At 41.5% G+C, this 12601-nt stretch overlaps 1 protein-coding gene across 3 annotated transcripts in view; it reads left to right on the top strand.

Moving 5' to 3' along the window:
* Positions 1–426: 426 nt before the first annotated feature.
* The window catches only part of CTPS2 (CTP synthase 2), an 88010-nt gene continuing 75835 nt past the window's right edge, over positions 427–12601 (top strand). Inside the window, exons 1-3 of one of the 3 annotated variants that reach the window (XM_081125842.1) lie at positions 427–507; positions 6310–6514; positions 10904–11074. In XM_081125842.1, the coding sequence (XP_080981968.1) occupies positions 6349–6514; positions 10904–11074 (337 nt within the window). In that variant the 5' untranslated portion in view covers positions 427–507; positions 6310–6348. Of the gene's footprint in view, positions 1003–6309; positions 6515–10903; positions 11075–12601 lie in introns of all 3 variants that reach the window. The other 2 variants (XM_081125840.1, XM_081125841.1) reach the window with 2 other exon arrangements.

The raw sequence follows: 12601 nt of genomic DNA on the forward strand, positions 1-12601 counted from the left end.
TATCTGCATTTGCACACCTACCTGTGGATATCCTGTAAAATTATATGTGGACATCATTACACAATTATGGTTTCTAAACTCCACTAGTGTTGATTGATACTTGCCTAGCTTGGCACTCTATTACAGATCTTCACCCCTCTCCTAACCCTTCCATTTCACTCCAGACCCTTCCATTGCCCATAGTTCGATCCTTTCTCCTTTAGTGGTTTGGGTATGTTCTTCCCTTCACCTTAAAAACCTGCTGTGTCCTTTCCCAGGACCAACCATCCTCTGAAAATACCCTTAAAAAGTCTCTTCACTTATGAAGTCCTAACTGTCTGCCTTCCTCTCCCTACATTTTTTTTCTACACGGGTATTGTTCTTGGAACCTTACTGATTCCGATAGATGTGTAGACCTCCCCCCAGACTGTGAGTCCCTCAAAGGCAGGAACCCCGTTTTATGTTGGTCTTCTCAGCACTGTGCAGTTCCAGGAGCCCAGCGAGGGACCCACGAACGTTTGTGACAGGGTGAGGCTCTTTAAGTGGCCAGAACAGGACGGGAGGCTCCAAGGAGGGGCTCGGCGTGCCGCGGGGCCTGGCTTGGTGGGAACGGGGTGTTCACCTGGGCCCCCGAGCGCCTCTGCTAAATGAGCCGTGGAGGGGAGGAGCAGCGCCGGGGCCGAGCGCGGCCGGAGGCCAAGCGCCTCCAGGGCGGAGGGACGGGAAGCTGTGCCCGAGCAGTCACTTTTTAGGCGCTGGTTTTGTTGCATCGCGCAAACCTGGTGCAAACCCCAAGCTCACCAGCGTGAGTCAGCGGGGCCAGCGGCGGCAGGCGAGGGAAAAGTGGGCGAAGAGGACGCCGCGCACCCCCAGGCCTGCAACGGCGCTGGGGAGGAGCAGCGGCGACTCCGGGACACCCCTAGCGACGCCCCCTACCAGCCCCACAGGTGAGCGCGGTCCGGCCGTGGGGAGGAGCCCGCTGTCCCCACCGGTCACCCTCCGGGCGCCACCACCACCGCGCAGGTAATCCCCAGCCCGGCCCTCACCGGACCCCCAGGGCCTCCGGGCCAGGCCACCCCGCGTCCCAGGGCCTTCCCACCCGCGCCGCCAGCCCCGGAGCGCGCGGGAGGCCCGGAGCCTTTGTCGCGTCCCCGATGGCGCTAGCGCCCGGTCCGAGAGGGGCTGGCGGCCAGGCGCAGCCCCGCGCCCCGCGCGCGCAGCCCCCGGGGGTGCGGGGCCCGGCCGCGGCGCGGGAGCCCAGAGCCGTCGGAGCCCGCCCTGCCTGGGCGCGATCCGGGGTGGGTACTGCCGCGTCTCCGGGGTGTGCTTCTCCCCGCCCCATTTCTCGCGGGCCTCGGGAGCCCCGGGAGCCCCGAGATGGCGTTGGCGGAAGTGAAGCCCCGCGCTCGGTGGAAGGGCCTTGCTGCCCCCTCGCCCTGCGCACTCCTTGAACAGCCATCCTGGCGTTTACCCCAGATCGGCTCCTTAGAGCGCACTGTTCCGAAGTACGGACGATGCTGCTACAAAGTAGCTTTCTTTTTGCAGCAATTTTTACAGATTTGATGGATAATTTGCATGCCGTAAAATCCCCCCCCTCCCTTAAAATGTGCAGATCAGGGTCTGACAAATTATACACCCGTGGAACCACTACTCTGACGCAGACATAGGCCACTTCCATCACTCTAGAAAGTCCCCTCGTGGCCCTTCCAGACAATACGCATGCCCCCCTCCCCCCCTGATTTCTACCATAGCTTAGTTTTGCCTACTCTTGTTTCTAATATTACGTTTAAAATGGTCGTTGTTGACAAGGTATCTCTTGGTGCTTCTGATGCTTTTAGTTGCTTTAGGCCTCCACTGTCCCATGGCAGCCACTGGCCACATGTGACTCTTGAGCACTGGAAATGTGGCGGGTCCCAGTTGAGATGTGCTGTGAGCAGACACACCTAATCTCGGAAGATTTAGTAAAAAAAAAAAAAAAGGTGTAGAATTCTCACTAATAAATTCTTACAGTGATTATGTGTTAAAATGAAAGTGTTTTGGATACATTGGGTTAAATGAGATGATTAAAATTAGCTTCATCTGTTTCTTTTTTAATATGGCTACTAGAGAACTCAAAATCACACAAGTGGCTCGTGTAGTGTTTTTATTGGACAGCAGACAGGACAGCCCTACACATTCCCATGTTACAGACAGTTGGTTCTGCTCACTGCACATGAGAGTAAATGAAAACTTGTCTTCACACGGAAAAAAACACACACATCTGGATGCAAGGAAGTAGCCTGAAGAACCTTCCTTTTCCTGCTGTTTTAAAACTGTGCTTCAAACTTACTTGTTTAGTTAAAAGAGGTAAAAAGGACTAGATGGGTCTTTGATATTAAGTGGCATTTACAAGGAGGACTTTGTAAAATATCTAATGTACTTTAAAAAGGTATCTTGTGCTTTCAAAAATATAGGAAACTAGTAACTGCTTACCCCCCAACCACCTACGTATATTAAAATTTAGCATTTTGGTGTACTTTGACCAGTCTTAATTAAAAAAACAACAACACACAGGTGAGGTAATGTTATGTTCAACTTTATATCCCGCTCTGTTCATGTAACATAAGCACATCTTATATGAAAAATTCTTACACTTTTTGGCAACCACATACTATGACTACACTATAGTTTTCTATCGCATTTTGGGGGCATTTTTTGACTTTGCTAACTTTTCCAAAGGGAAGTCTTTTTAATAGCATGACAGTGCCCTAATATGGTACAATTACACCACTGCTTATTTGCTCCTTAATTGCACAGGAAAGGTGAAGTCCAAGAAGACAGGGACCTTAACTTTTTGTTCACCCCCATAGCCCTGGACCTGGGAACATGTCAAGCATATATAATAGACATTCAGTAAACATTTGTCATCTGATTGAATCAGTCAGGAGATGGCTCTGGAAAATGATAACAGCTAATTTTCTTTTAGCACCTGGGTACTCTTGTAAACGCCCACACACCTCTATAAGGCAGGCACTGTTATGACTCTGTGTACTACATAGGTAGAGAAAATCAAATTTTAGAAAAGTTGAAGAAGTTGCCTAGGGTCATAGCTGTAAATGACAGAGCTAGTATTTGAATCTAGGCTGTCTGACTCCAGAAGAGGGACATGTATCACAATAGAAATCACCAGTGAGATGGGTAAGGGAAGGCTGTGAAGAAATGACCACAATAATGATTACCTGGGCCAGTAGGAGTGGAAAGAGATGAACATTCAGATACACTTTGGATCTGCATTCTAGGTTTGGATTGATAATCTTTTTTTTAAAAAAAATATGTTTTTATTGATTTGAGAGAGAGAGGAAGGGAGAGGGAGGGATAGAGAAATAGAAACATCAATTGGCTGACTCAACCACTGAGCCACGCTGTCCAGGCTTGATTGAGAATCTTTTAAGCTAAACTATCTCAGTGAGTGGATGACCAGATGGCATTGAAGGAGATCAACTGTAGTGTGTATTGAAAGGCAGGCCCAAGGACTTAGGGAAGCCATCCGGGATGGGACATGTATATCGTGGATGACTGCAGTTTACTTGGTCTGACCATGGTCAACTAGTTCAAATTGAACTCACAGCTTAGAATTGAGGTAACTTTGCACCTTTAAGTTAAGATAGTTTGCTTTGAATGATAATCGGAGGAAACTACAAAATCAGGATGGGCTTTCCTTTGAGGAGGACAGACAAATAAGATAAATGAGTAACTGAAATCATTCCTACCTGACTGCATTTGTGCTTTAATTTCTAAGTATTTAAAAAATTGTGAATTACAATAGAAAGTGGGATTTATAGTTATTAGCTTTTGTTGGTTTCTCTCTCTGCCTCTCTCTTTTTTTTGCAGTTGTAATTTTGTGTTAGTGGTCTTACTCAGTTGCCCATTTACCTGCCATCCATGGCTACGAAAATCATGCTGTTAAGGCTTGCTTTCTCGTGCATGGTGAAATGGCGATGATACAGGCTCAAGGGAAAAACAGTGGTACTCAACGTAAAGAAAACCAAGTAGCTATTGGGCTCCCTGTCTGCCTCTCAAACAAAAGAGTTTGAATTAGTCAGCCACAGAAAAGTCAAGTAAAATTTCCTTATGACATAATATTTTCTGTTTTCTTCTTCCTGCTTGGATATTCCTGCATGGTAAAACTGCTACTAATGAAAAAGATTCAGTGTTCAGCATGACTAGTTAAGGAGGATACATTTATTATTAATAGTGATGTTAATAGCTGATCTTCTTAAGTTCTTACTATCTGTTAAGGTAGGGATTGATTTTGACCCTCCATACCAGGCATCAGCAAACATTTTCTGTTAAAGGCCAGAGAGTAAATATTTCAGGTGTTGTGGGCCAGAGGTCTCCATTGTCACAGCTACTCAGCTCTGCCTTTGTAGAAAGTAAGTGTACATGGACAATATGTAAATGAAAGGGTGTGGCTGTGTGCCAATAAAACTCGATTTATGGACAATGAAGTTTGAGTTTCATATAATTTTAATGTGTCATGAAATATTCTTTTGATCTTTTCTCAACCATTTAAAATGTCGAAGACATTCTTAGCTTGGGGACCATACAAAAACAGACAGTGGGCCAGATGTGACCAGTGGGCATTTGTTTGCTGACCTCTTATCTACACCTTCACTCAATTAATCCACAGAACCAACTAGGAGATTTTTTTATGTTGGCATATTTAAATACTGATTTAAAAAAAAATAGACTTTACTTTTTAGGGCAATTTTAGGTTTGCAGCAAAACTGAGTGGAAAGTACTGAGTTCCCATATACCCCCTGCCCCACAAGCACAGCCCCCCCCCCATTATCAGCATCCCAAACCACAGTAATACATTTATTACAATCAGTGAACCCACACTGGCACAGTCTTATCATCCAAAGTCCATGGTTACATTAGAGTTTGCTCTTGGTCTTGTACATGCTATGGGTTTGGACAAATGTTTAATGACATGTATCCACCACTGTAGTATCACACAGAGTAGTTTCACTGCCCTAAAAATCCTTTGTGCTCCACCTATTCATCCCTCGCTCCCCCCAACCCCTGGCAACCACTGATCTCTTTACTGTCCCCGTAGTTTTACCTTTTCCAGAAGTCATATATTTGGAACTCTACAGTATGTAGCCTTTTCAAGTTGGCTTCTTTCACTTAGGAATATGCATTAAGTTTCCTCCATGCTTTTCATGGCTTGATAGCTCATTTCTTTTTAGTGCTGAATAATATTTTAAGGAACTGATATTTTTATTCCATTTCATGGATGAAGAAACAGGCACAGAATGGATTAGTAACTTGTCCAGGTACAGCTTCTACAGTTCTGTCTGACAACAGCGCCTAATCTCTTATGAATTTCACCATGTCCCTGAATCCCAGAGAAATTTGTTTTCTCACGATGAAGTTTGTCATATGACAGAGTTGGGGTAAATGAAAAATCAGGGCAATGGAGCCAGCCCCCCTGCTTGCAGAAAACAGACACAGCTTCCTGCATATCAACAAAAATTTAAAATCTAGAGGGTAAGACTTTGTTTCAAAAGTTTCAGCCCTGGCCAGGTAGCTCAGTTGGTTAGAGCATCGTCCATATATGCCAAGGTTGTGGGTTGGATCCCCAGTCAGGGCACATACAAGAATCAACTGATAAATGCATAGATAAGTGGGACAACAAATTGATCTCTCTCTCTCAATAAATAAAAGAGCCCTGGTCGGTTTGGCTCAGTGGTTAGAGCGTCGGCCCTTGGACTGAAGGGTCCCGGGTTGGATTCCAGCCAAGGGCAGGTACCTCGGTTGCAGGCTCGATCCCCGGCCCCGGCTGGTTGGGCGCTTGTGGGAGGCAACCAATTGATGTGTCTCTCTCACATTGATGTTTTTTTCTCTCTCCCCCTTCCACTCTCTCTAAAAAAATCAAAATTAAAAAAAAAAAAAATCAATGGAAAAAGTATCCTTGGATGAAGATTAAAAAAAAAAAATCTGAAGGTTTAAAAAAAATTTTAAAGCCCGGCCGGGCGTGGCTCAGCGGTTGAGCATCGACCTAGGATCCAGGAGATCGGGGTTCTATTCCCGGTCAGGGCACATGCCCGGGTTGGGGGCTCAATCAGTGACTCTCTCATCATTGATGTTTCTCTCTCTCCCTCTCCTTTCCTCTCTCTGAGATCAATAAAGATATATTTAAAAAGAAATTTTTTTTTTAAGTTTCAAATATCTAGTTTAGATGGAAAAATGCTGTGTGCTTTTGAAATTCTGGTTGAACACACTCTCTGCTTTACTGGTTTGAGAAAATGTTTCTCTTTCCTGACCCTTAATTTTATCACCTTTCAGATTCTGTCTGGGTGCTGTCACCCAGCCATTCCTCTGCCAATGAAGTACATCCTGGTCACAGGTGGGGTCATCTCCAGCATTGGGAAAGGGATCATCGCCAGCAGCATTGGGACGATTCTAAAGTCATGTGGGCTCCGAGTTACCGCCATCAAAATCGACCCCTATATCAACATCGATGCGGGCACGTTTTCACCCTATGAGCACGGTATGACAGAGCCACTTGCTCCCTTATAAAGCCCTGGGTTCAGCTGCAGTTCTTTCATGTATATTGGTTAATTTCTTTAGGATACAGTTCCAGAAGTAGAGTTGCTGGATCATACGTTATGAATATGTAAATGTTCTCATGGTCGTTGATGCACTGTTCAAATTGCTGGTGACATTCCACATCAGTCCACCCTTTTGGAAAACTGTGAGGACACCATTTTCATTGTAGCTTTTGCAGTATGGATTATGTTTTGTTTTACTTTATCATAAAGGTAATAGATTTCTCTTAACATTTCATTAGGAGAAAAATTCAGACAATATAGTATATATTAACAATATAGAATGGCATGAAGAAAATTCCTCACTTCTTGGAGTGACTGTTATTAATGTGGATATTTCAATGTATAGAGTAGTTATTTTTTTAACAAAGCATTAGCCTTTAAATACTTTCTTTTTAAAAATTTTACATACATACAGGAAAATGCATAAATCATAATGAACCACTTGATGAAATGAATGTACTGTGTAACCAGCCCTTACATCAATAAACAGAATCTCCCTTTGCCCCCAAAGTACCAGGGTAAACACTATCCTGTCTTCTAACACCACAGATTAGTTTTTCTTGTTTTTGAACTTTAAATGAATTAAATCTTACAGTCACATTATTTTTAATCTAATTTTTAAAACAATATACTGTGGACATTTTAATATATTCTATATTCTTAAAAGCTGCACAGAATCTGAATAATACGAAATAATTGCCAATGTATTAATATTATAAACAACACTGTGATGGAAATCTTTGAAATACATATTTTTAAACAGAAATGCCTAGGTGCAGAATTTCTTATTTGATGGGTAGGTACATTTTTCGGCTTTTAACACATAATGCATATTGCCAAAGGTTTTTAGGTTCATGATCCCTTATTTACAACTGTGAAATCCAAAAAGTTCTGAAATTTTAAAATTCTTCATAAGTTTGTGGCTGTTTATAGTCTTTTCCCAAAAGTTTTGAAAATTGAAAAATCTTCATAAAACTTTGGCTATTTCTATTCTCTATTCCACTTGGAATGTGTTTGATTATGGCTTGCTTTTGAGGTGTTTTATAATATATAGAAACTGTCCTATATTACCTTTCTATAATCAGAAATATTCCAAATTCCAACTTTTCATCTTTTTTCAGAATTTTCTGATAAGGCTTATGGATCTCCACCAATTTACATCCTTATCAACAGTGTATAAGACGAAGACCCAATTCTTTACACCTTTACTGAATATTATTATTCTTTTTAAACTTTACTAACCTGAGAGTAAACCAAAAACCAAAAAAGGAATATCTCGTTTTATTTTAGAATTTTTAAATTTTCATTTTGCCTGTGGCATGACATTCAGGTCTATGGTAGATTGTATTTTTGTTTGAAACTATCAACCAGCTTCCTTCTATGGGTTCAATTTCCCTGCCTCATTGACTTTGGACTTTGGCCTTGTAGGGTGGTTAAAACGTCCTGGTTTGTTAGGAACTTTCCAGGTTTTGAAAGTGAAAGTCCCTCATCCTGGGAGTCCTTTTAGCCCTGAGTAAACCAGAGAGGTTGGGCACCTTCTTTGCCCATGTAATTTGTTTTTGTCCTATGGATTACTAGTCAATATGACATATGCCTTGTTGAAGCAGAAATTTTCAATGCAATGGCATGATTTGTTCAGCTTCTGCCCTGTGCCATGCGAATTGCCTGTCCCTATAGGGATTTCTCCTTCAGCTTGGGGTCCTGAGAATGCACAGAGCAGACACACAACTGACTCACAGCCCCACCTAACCTGAGGGAGAACTCAATAAATGTTTTGTAAGTCACTGAGATTTTAGGGTTTTTTGGTGTGCAGCAAAATTGACTAATGCCATGTGTTATACCAATTTTCCTTTGGATTTTTTAATGATTTTCAATAATACTTGATGTAAAGCTTATTAACCTATTTTTATCACATGTATATATTTTCTACTCTGTTTGAAATTTGTCTTAATATTACCTCTGTTAGTTGCTGATCAATTTCAATTTACCATTTATGTGATTAAATGGTTTCTGCCTGATGCCACCTTTAGGCTTTTCTGCCCCAGGAATGGTTAAATAGTCATCTGTGTTTTCTTCTGGTGCTTTTATAGTTTCACCTGCTTTTACATTAACATTATTAACATATGTGGAATTTAATTTGGTGTGAGGTGAGGGTGCAACATATTTTTTTTCTAATTTTTTTTTTTTTCTGATGAGCCAAATATTCCTCATGGCATTTATCAAAGATTTTGTCAGTTCTCCACTGACTGAAATACCACCTTTTGTTATGTACTAAATTTCTGTCTATACTTGGTTCTGTCTTTGTACTCTGTTCTGTTCCAGATCTCTTTGTTTATTTCTGTCTATTGTTTTAATAGATGCAGCTTTTTATTATCAAGCTCATTATTTCTTTTCTTCTTTTTTTTAAATTCAAAATGTTAATGTCTTCAGGATTAATTAGGAATTATTTTGTCAAACTTTACAAGAAATCAAATTGGTGTTTTCGACAGAAATTGCTTTAAGTTTATGAATTAATTTGGGAGAGAACTAAACTCTGAAAATATTGACTGGTCCCTTCAGGAACTTTATAAGTGGCTTTCATTTTATTCATACCTTCTTTTATGTCTCTAAAATAAGGTTTTAAAGTTTTCTTCATGTGGTTCTTACACATTTCTTTGAAGTTTACTCCTGAGTATTTTATCTACTTTGGTTTGTGATGATATCTTTGTTTTGTTTTTTTAAAGTCACATATTAAATTCCTTTATGCATTAGACACCTGTTTTGGATATTTTGTTTTTGTGTATTTGTTGATGTTACCTTATTCCGTATTTATATATATTGAATATCTATATGTATATGTATTTCAATCTTCCTTTCCTCACTGTTATTATAAGGGGTTTTAGTTTTACTTATTTTTTGTTTTGGTAATCACACCTGCTTTTCTTCGAAATTAATTTTAGTGTCACAATCAAGTTAAAAAAACTGTTGGAATTTTAATTATAATTGCATTAAGTCTAAAAAACCTGTTTTGAAGACTTGTCATCTATAGTTTTTCTTTCTCTTCTAGGAACATAGTGTGTACATACTTTTAACATTTAGGAATTTATAATTTGAATATCTTTTACATATACGTGGAGTATTGGCAAACTAGATTTGGCCAGAATTACCTAAAGGGATTTCAGAGATCTCTTATTTGTCAGAAGTGAAGATGATAAAAGTAAAAAGACTTTTCTGTAGACTGGCACTTCCTGATTAACACGAGAAAGTGGAATTTGAACTGGAAATGGAGCTTGGGAAATAGGAATATACTGCAATTTCATCAATTTGCTCTTTTGTCCTTAAAGTTAATGATCTTCCTGACCACACTTAGGTACTTGATAAGGGAGGCAAATGAGGATATAAAAGGTATCTGATTAGGTTTGTAAGCTAGCCAACCTTCTTTTTTGCTGTTAACATCCTGCAATAGGTGTAAATGATAGAGTTTTCTTAATAGGGGAAAGTTCAATTCTTACAAGACGGCTTTAGGACATTGGACTCCCAATGGATGCCACTAAGTGACACTGGAGACCCAGAGACATGCCAAATAATCAATGCAGGTGTTTTATGTGATTAAGTCTGCGTCTATATCCCTTTTCTTGGTGCTGCTGTGCAGGTGGCTTACTGCACATGCTGGCTTTTCTGCCTCACTTTCACCAAGTTGCCCTGCGGGCTCGTTGGGGCCCTGCTTTTCATCTGCTGTCTCTTTAATTGTGGCTTTAACCAAGATGGGAATCAATTAAAACTCTCTTATGCCAATTCCAGAGTCCAGGATACTGATGCTTTGAAGTAAATTGCTATTAGTTTTTAAAAATTACTATTTTAAAGTCTCTTTTTCATATGATGAGTTTGGAAAGGTAACTCTTGAAGACAGAATTTCAGTAAGCATTTAAAAAATACCATAATAGGATACTGGAATTTTTCTGATGCATTTTAAAGGATATAATTGAATTATTAAGTTTTCCCATCAAAATAATGAAATAGTGCCCTAGCTCAGTTGGTTGGAGTGTCGTCCTGTACACCAAAAAAAAAAAAAAAAGGTTGTGGGTTTGATCCCCAGGTGGGGTGCAAAAGGGAGGCAACTGATCCATGTTTCTCTCTCACATCGATGTTTTGCTCTCTATCTCTCTCTCCCCTTCCTCTCTCTCTAAAACTCAACAAACATATCCTCAAGTGAGGATAAAAAAATGAAATGATGATAGAATATGGTTTATAAATACGTCTCTTAGCAGTTTTTTAATAAAATGTGTCCATCTTTGAAAAATACCCACTGGAAGCAAATTCGAAAATTTTACATTGCCTTTTTATTCTAGGAGAAGTGTTTGTCTTAAACGATGGTGGAGAAGTTGATTTAGATCTTGGAAATTATGAAAGGTTCTTGGATATTAATCTTTATAAAGACAACAACATCACCACTGGGAAGATATATCAGCATGTGATTAATAAAGAGAGGCGTGGTGACTACCTGGGAAAAACAGTACAAGGTATTATATTCCACAAACATTCGAGCACCCACATCCTGCTCAAAATAGACAAGACAATGAGGAGGTTTCTGCGCTCTACAAGTTCTAATGCTTTTCAAATCCCTGTGTTCTTTTCCTTTTCCTTTTCCTTAAAGGTGTCAAGTTCATCCTCGGTGTTCCTGATTTATTTTCATCAGTCTTTATTTCTTTTTTACCAGTGCCATTGTTTCCCTTAGTCTCTCTCTCTCTCTCAGATCTGTGGAGAACCATTTATTCATTTTTTACATGATTGCAGTATTTTTTTGTTTGTTTTTTGTCTGTCTTTTATTTAATGTGTTCTTTTTCCCTCCTTTTTTTCTTGTATCTCTGCATGCACGGTGATCACTTCCCTTTGAAGGCAGACAGCATTGGGGAGGGACTGGGGGATTGAACTGGAGTGGCAGGTAGCATGGTCTAACGTTTTTTCACCAACCCTTTCCCTGGATAGTATGGTTTTATTTTGTCTTAGAAGAGATCTCTCCCTGGCACCTCTGAAGTCTTGTACTTCTACATTTCTACATGGTAAAGGTGATAATTCCCCATCCCCTTTAAATCACTTTCATGTTGGAACCAGCTGAGAAGCAGATGTAGGAACAGGACAGATGGAGATCAAAAGATCAGCTATGTTATTGCCAAAACTGGATGGTGTGGCATAGATGTCCAGTACAACTGTGCTTTCTAAGAGTCCCCCCCCCAGTGTAGGTCTTGGGAAGACCCGGGGGGAGGGAAAGTCACTGCCTCATGCCTGCCATGGCCCAAGGATGGAGGAGAGGGCAGGGCCCGAGACCTGGGTCCTGAACCCTGATTCCTGGCCTGCCAAGATGGAGGCAGAACCCAGCCACCTCACCCTTCCAGAAAGGGGTGGGCTGGGCACGCCCAGTGGGTTCTTCCGAATGCACCAATCAAAGACTGCCTTTTGCCTTGCGGACCCCGCAGGTATGAAGCCGGGCAGGAGAGGGATGCACCTTCACGCCAGCTTCCTACTTCCTGCCATCATATTAGGTTAGGTGGCTGGGCTGAGTCCCCATGCACCCACTTGGGTGTCAGTTTTTTGTTTCATAAGTTGAGCTGGCCAACTGCAGGCCTGCTCACCACTCAAGGGACTCCTGGGCCTCATTTGCGGGCGGAGATGCCACCTTTTGTCCTCATCAGCTGACATTAGCATTCGCTGGCCCCTAGTCAGCAGGCAGACCTTGTGTATATTCTCTTGAGTGGCCCCCTCCCCACTGGCGGGTGACTGCCCAGGGCCCGCAGGGCCCGGCCACTCTGCACCCTTCCTTCCTGTGGAGCCTAGCATTCAGCACCCTAGGCAGTCCTGCTTGCACAGTTTTTCATTGGCAGTATAGGTGTTTTCTCATTGCTTCGAAGATTGCATTTCAGCTTTCTGTTTCTTTTTCTCTGGGGTTGGTTGGTTTTAAGAGAAAAGGCATAAAATTTAAATGACTAAACCTAAACTGCGCCTGTAGTATTAATTTCAGTGAAGGACGATGATAGCGTTAGGACTGTAGC

Source organism: Miniopterus schreibersii (assembly GCF_964146895.1).
Source record: "Miniopterus schreibersii genome assembly, chromosome: X".
Taxonomy (NCBI): domain Eukaryota; kingdom Metazoa; phylum Chordata; class Mammalia; order Chiroptera; family Miniopteridae; genus Miniopterus; species Miniopterus schreibersii.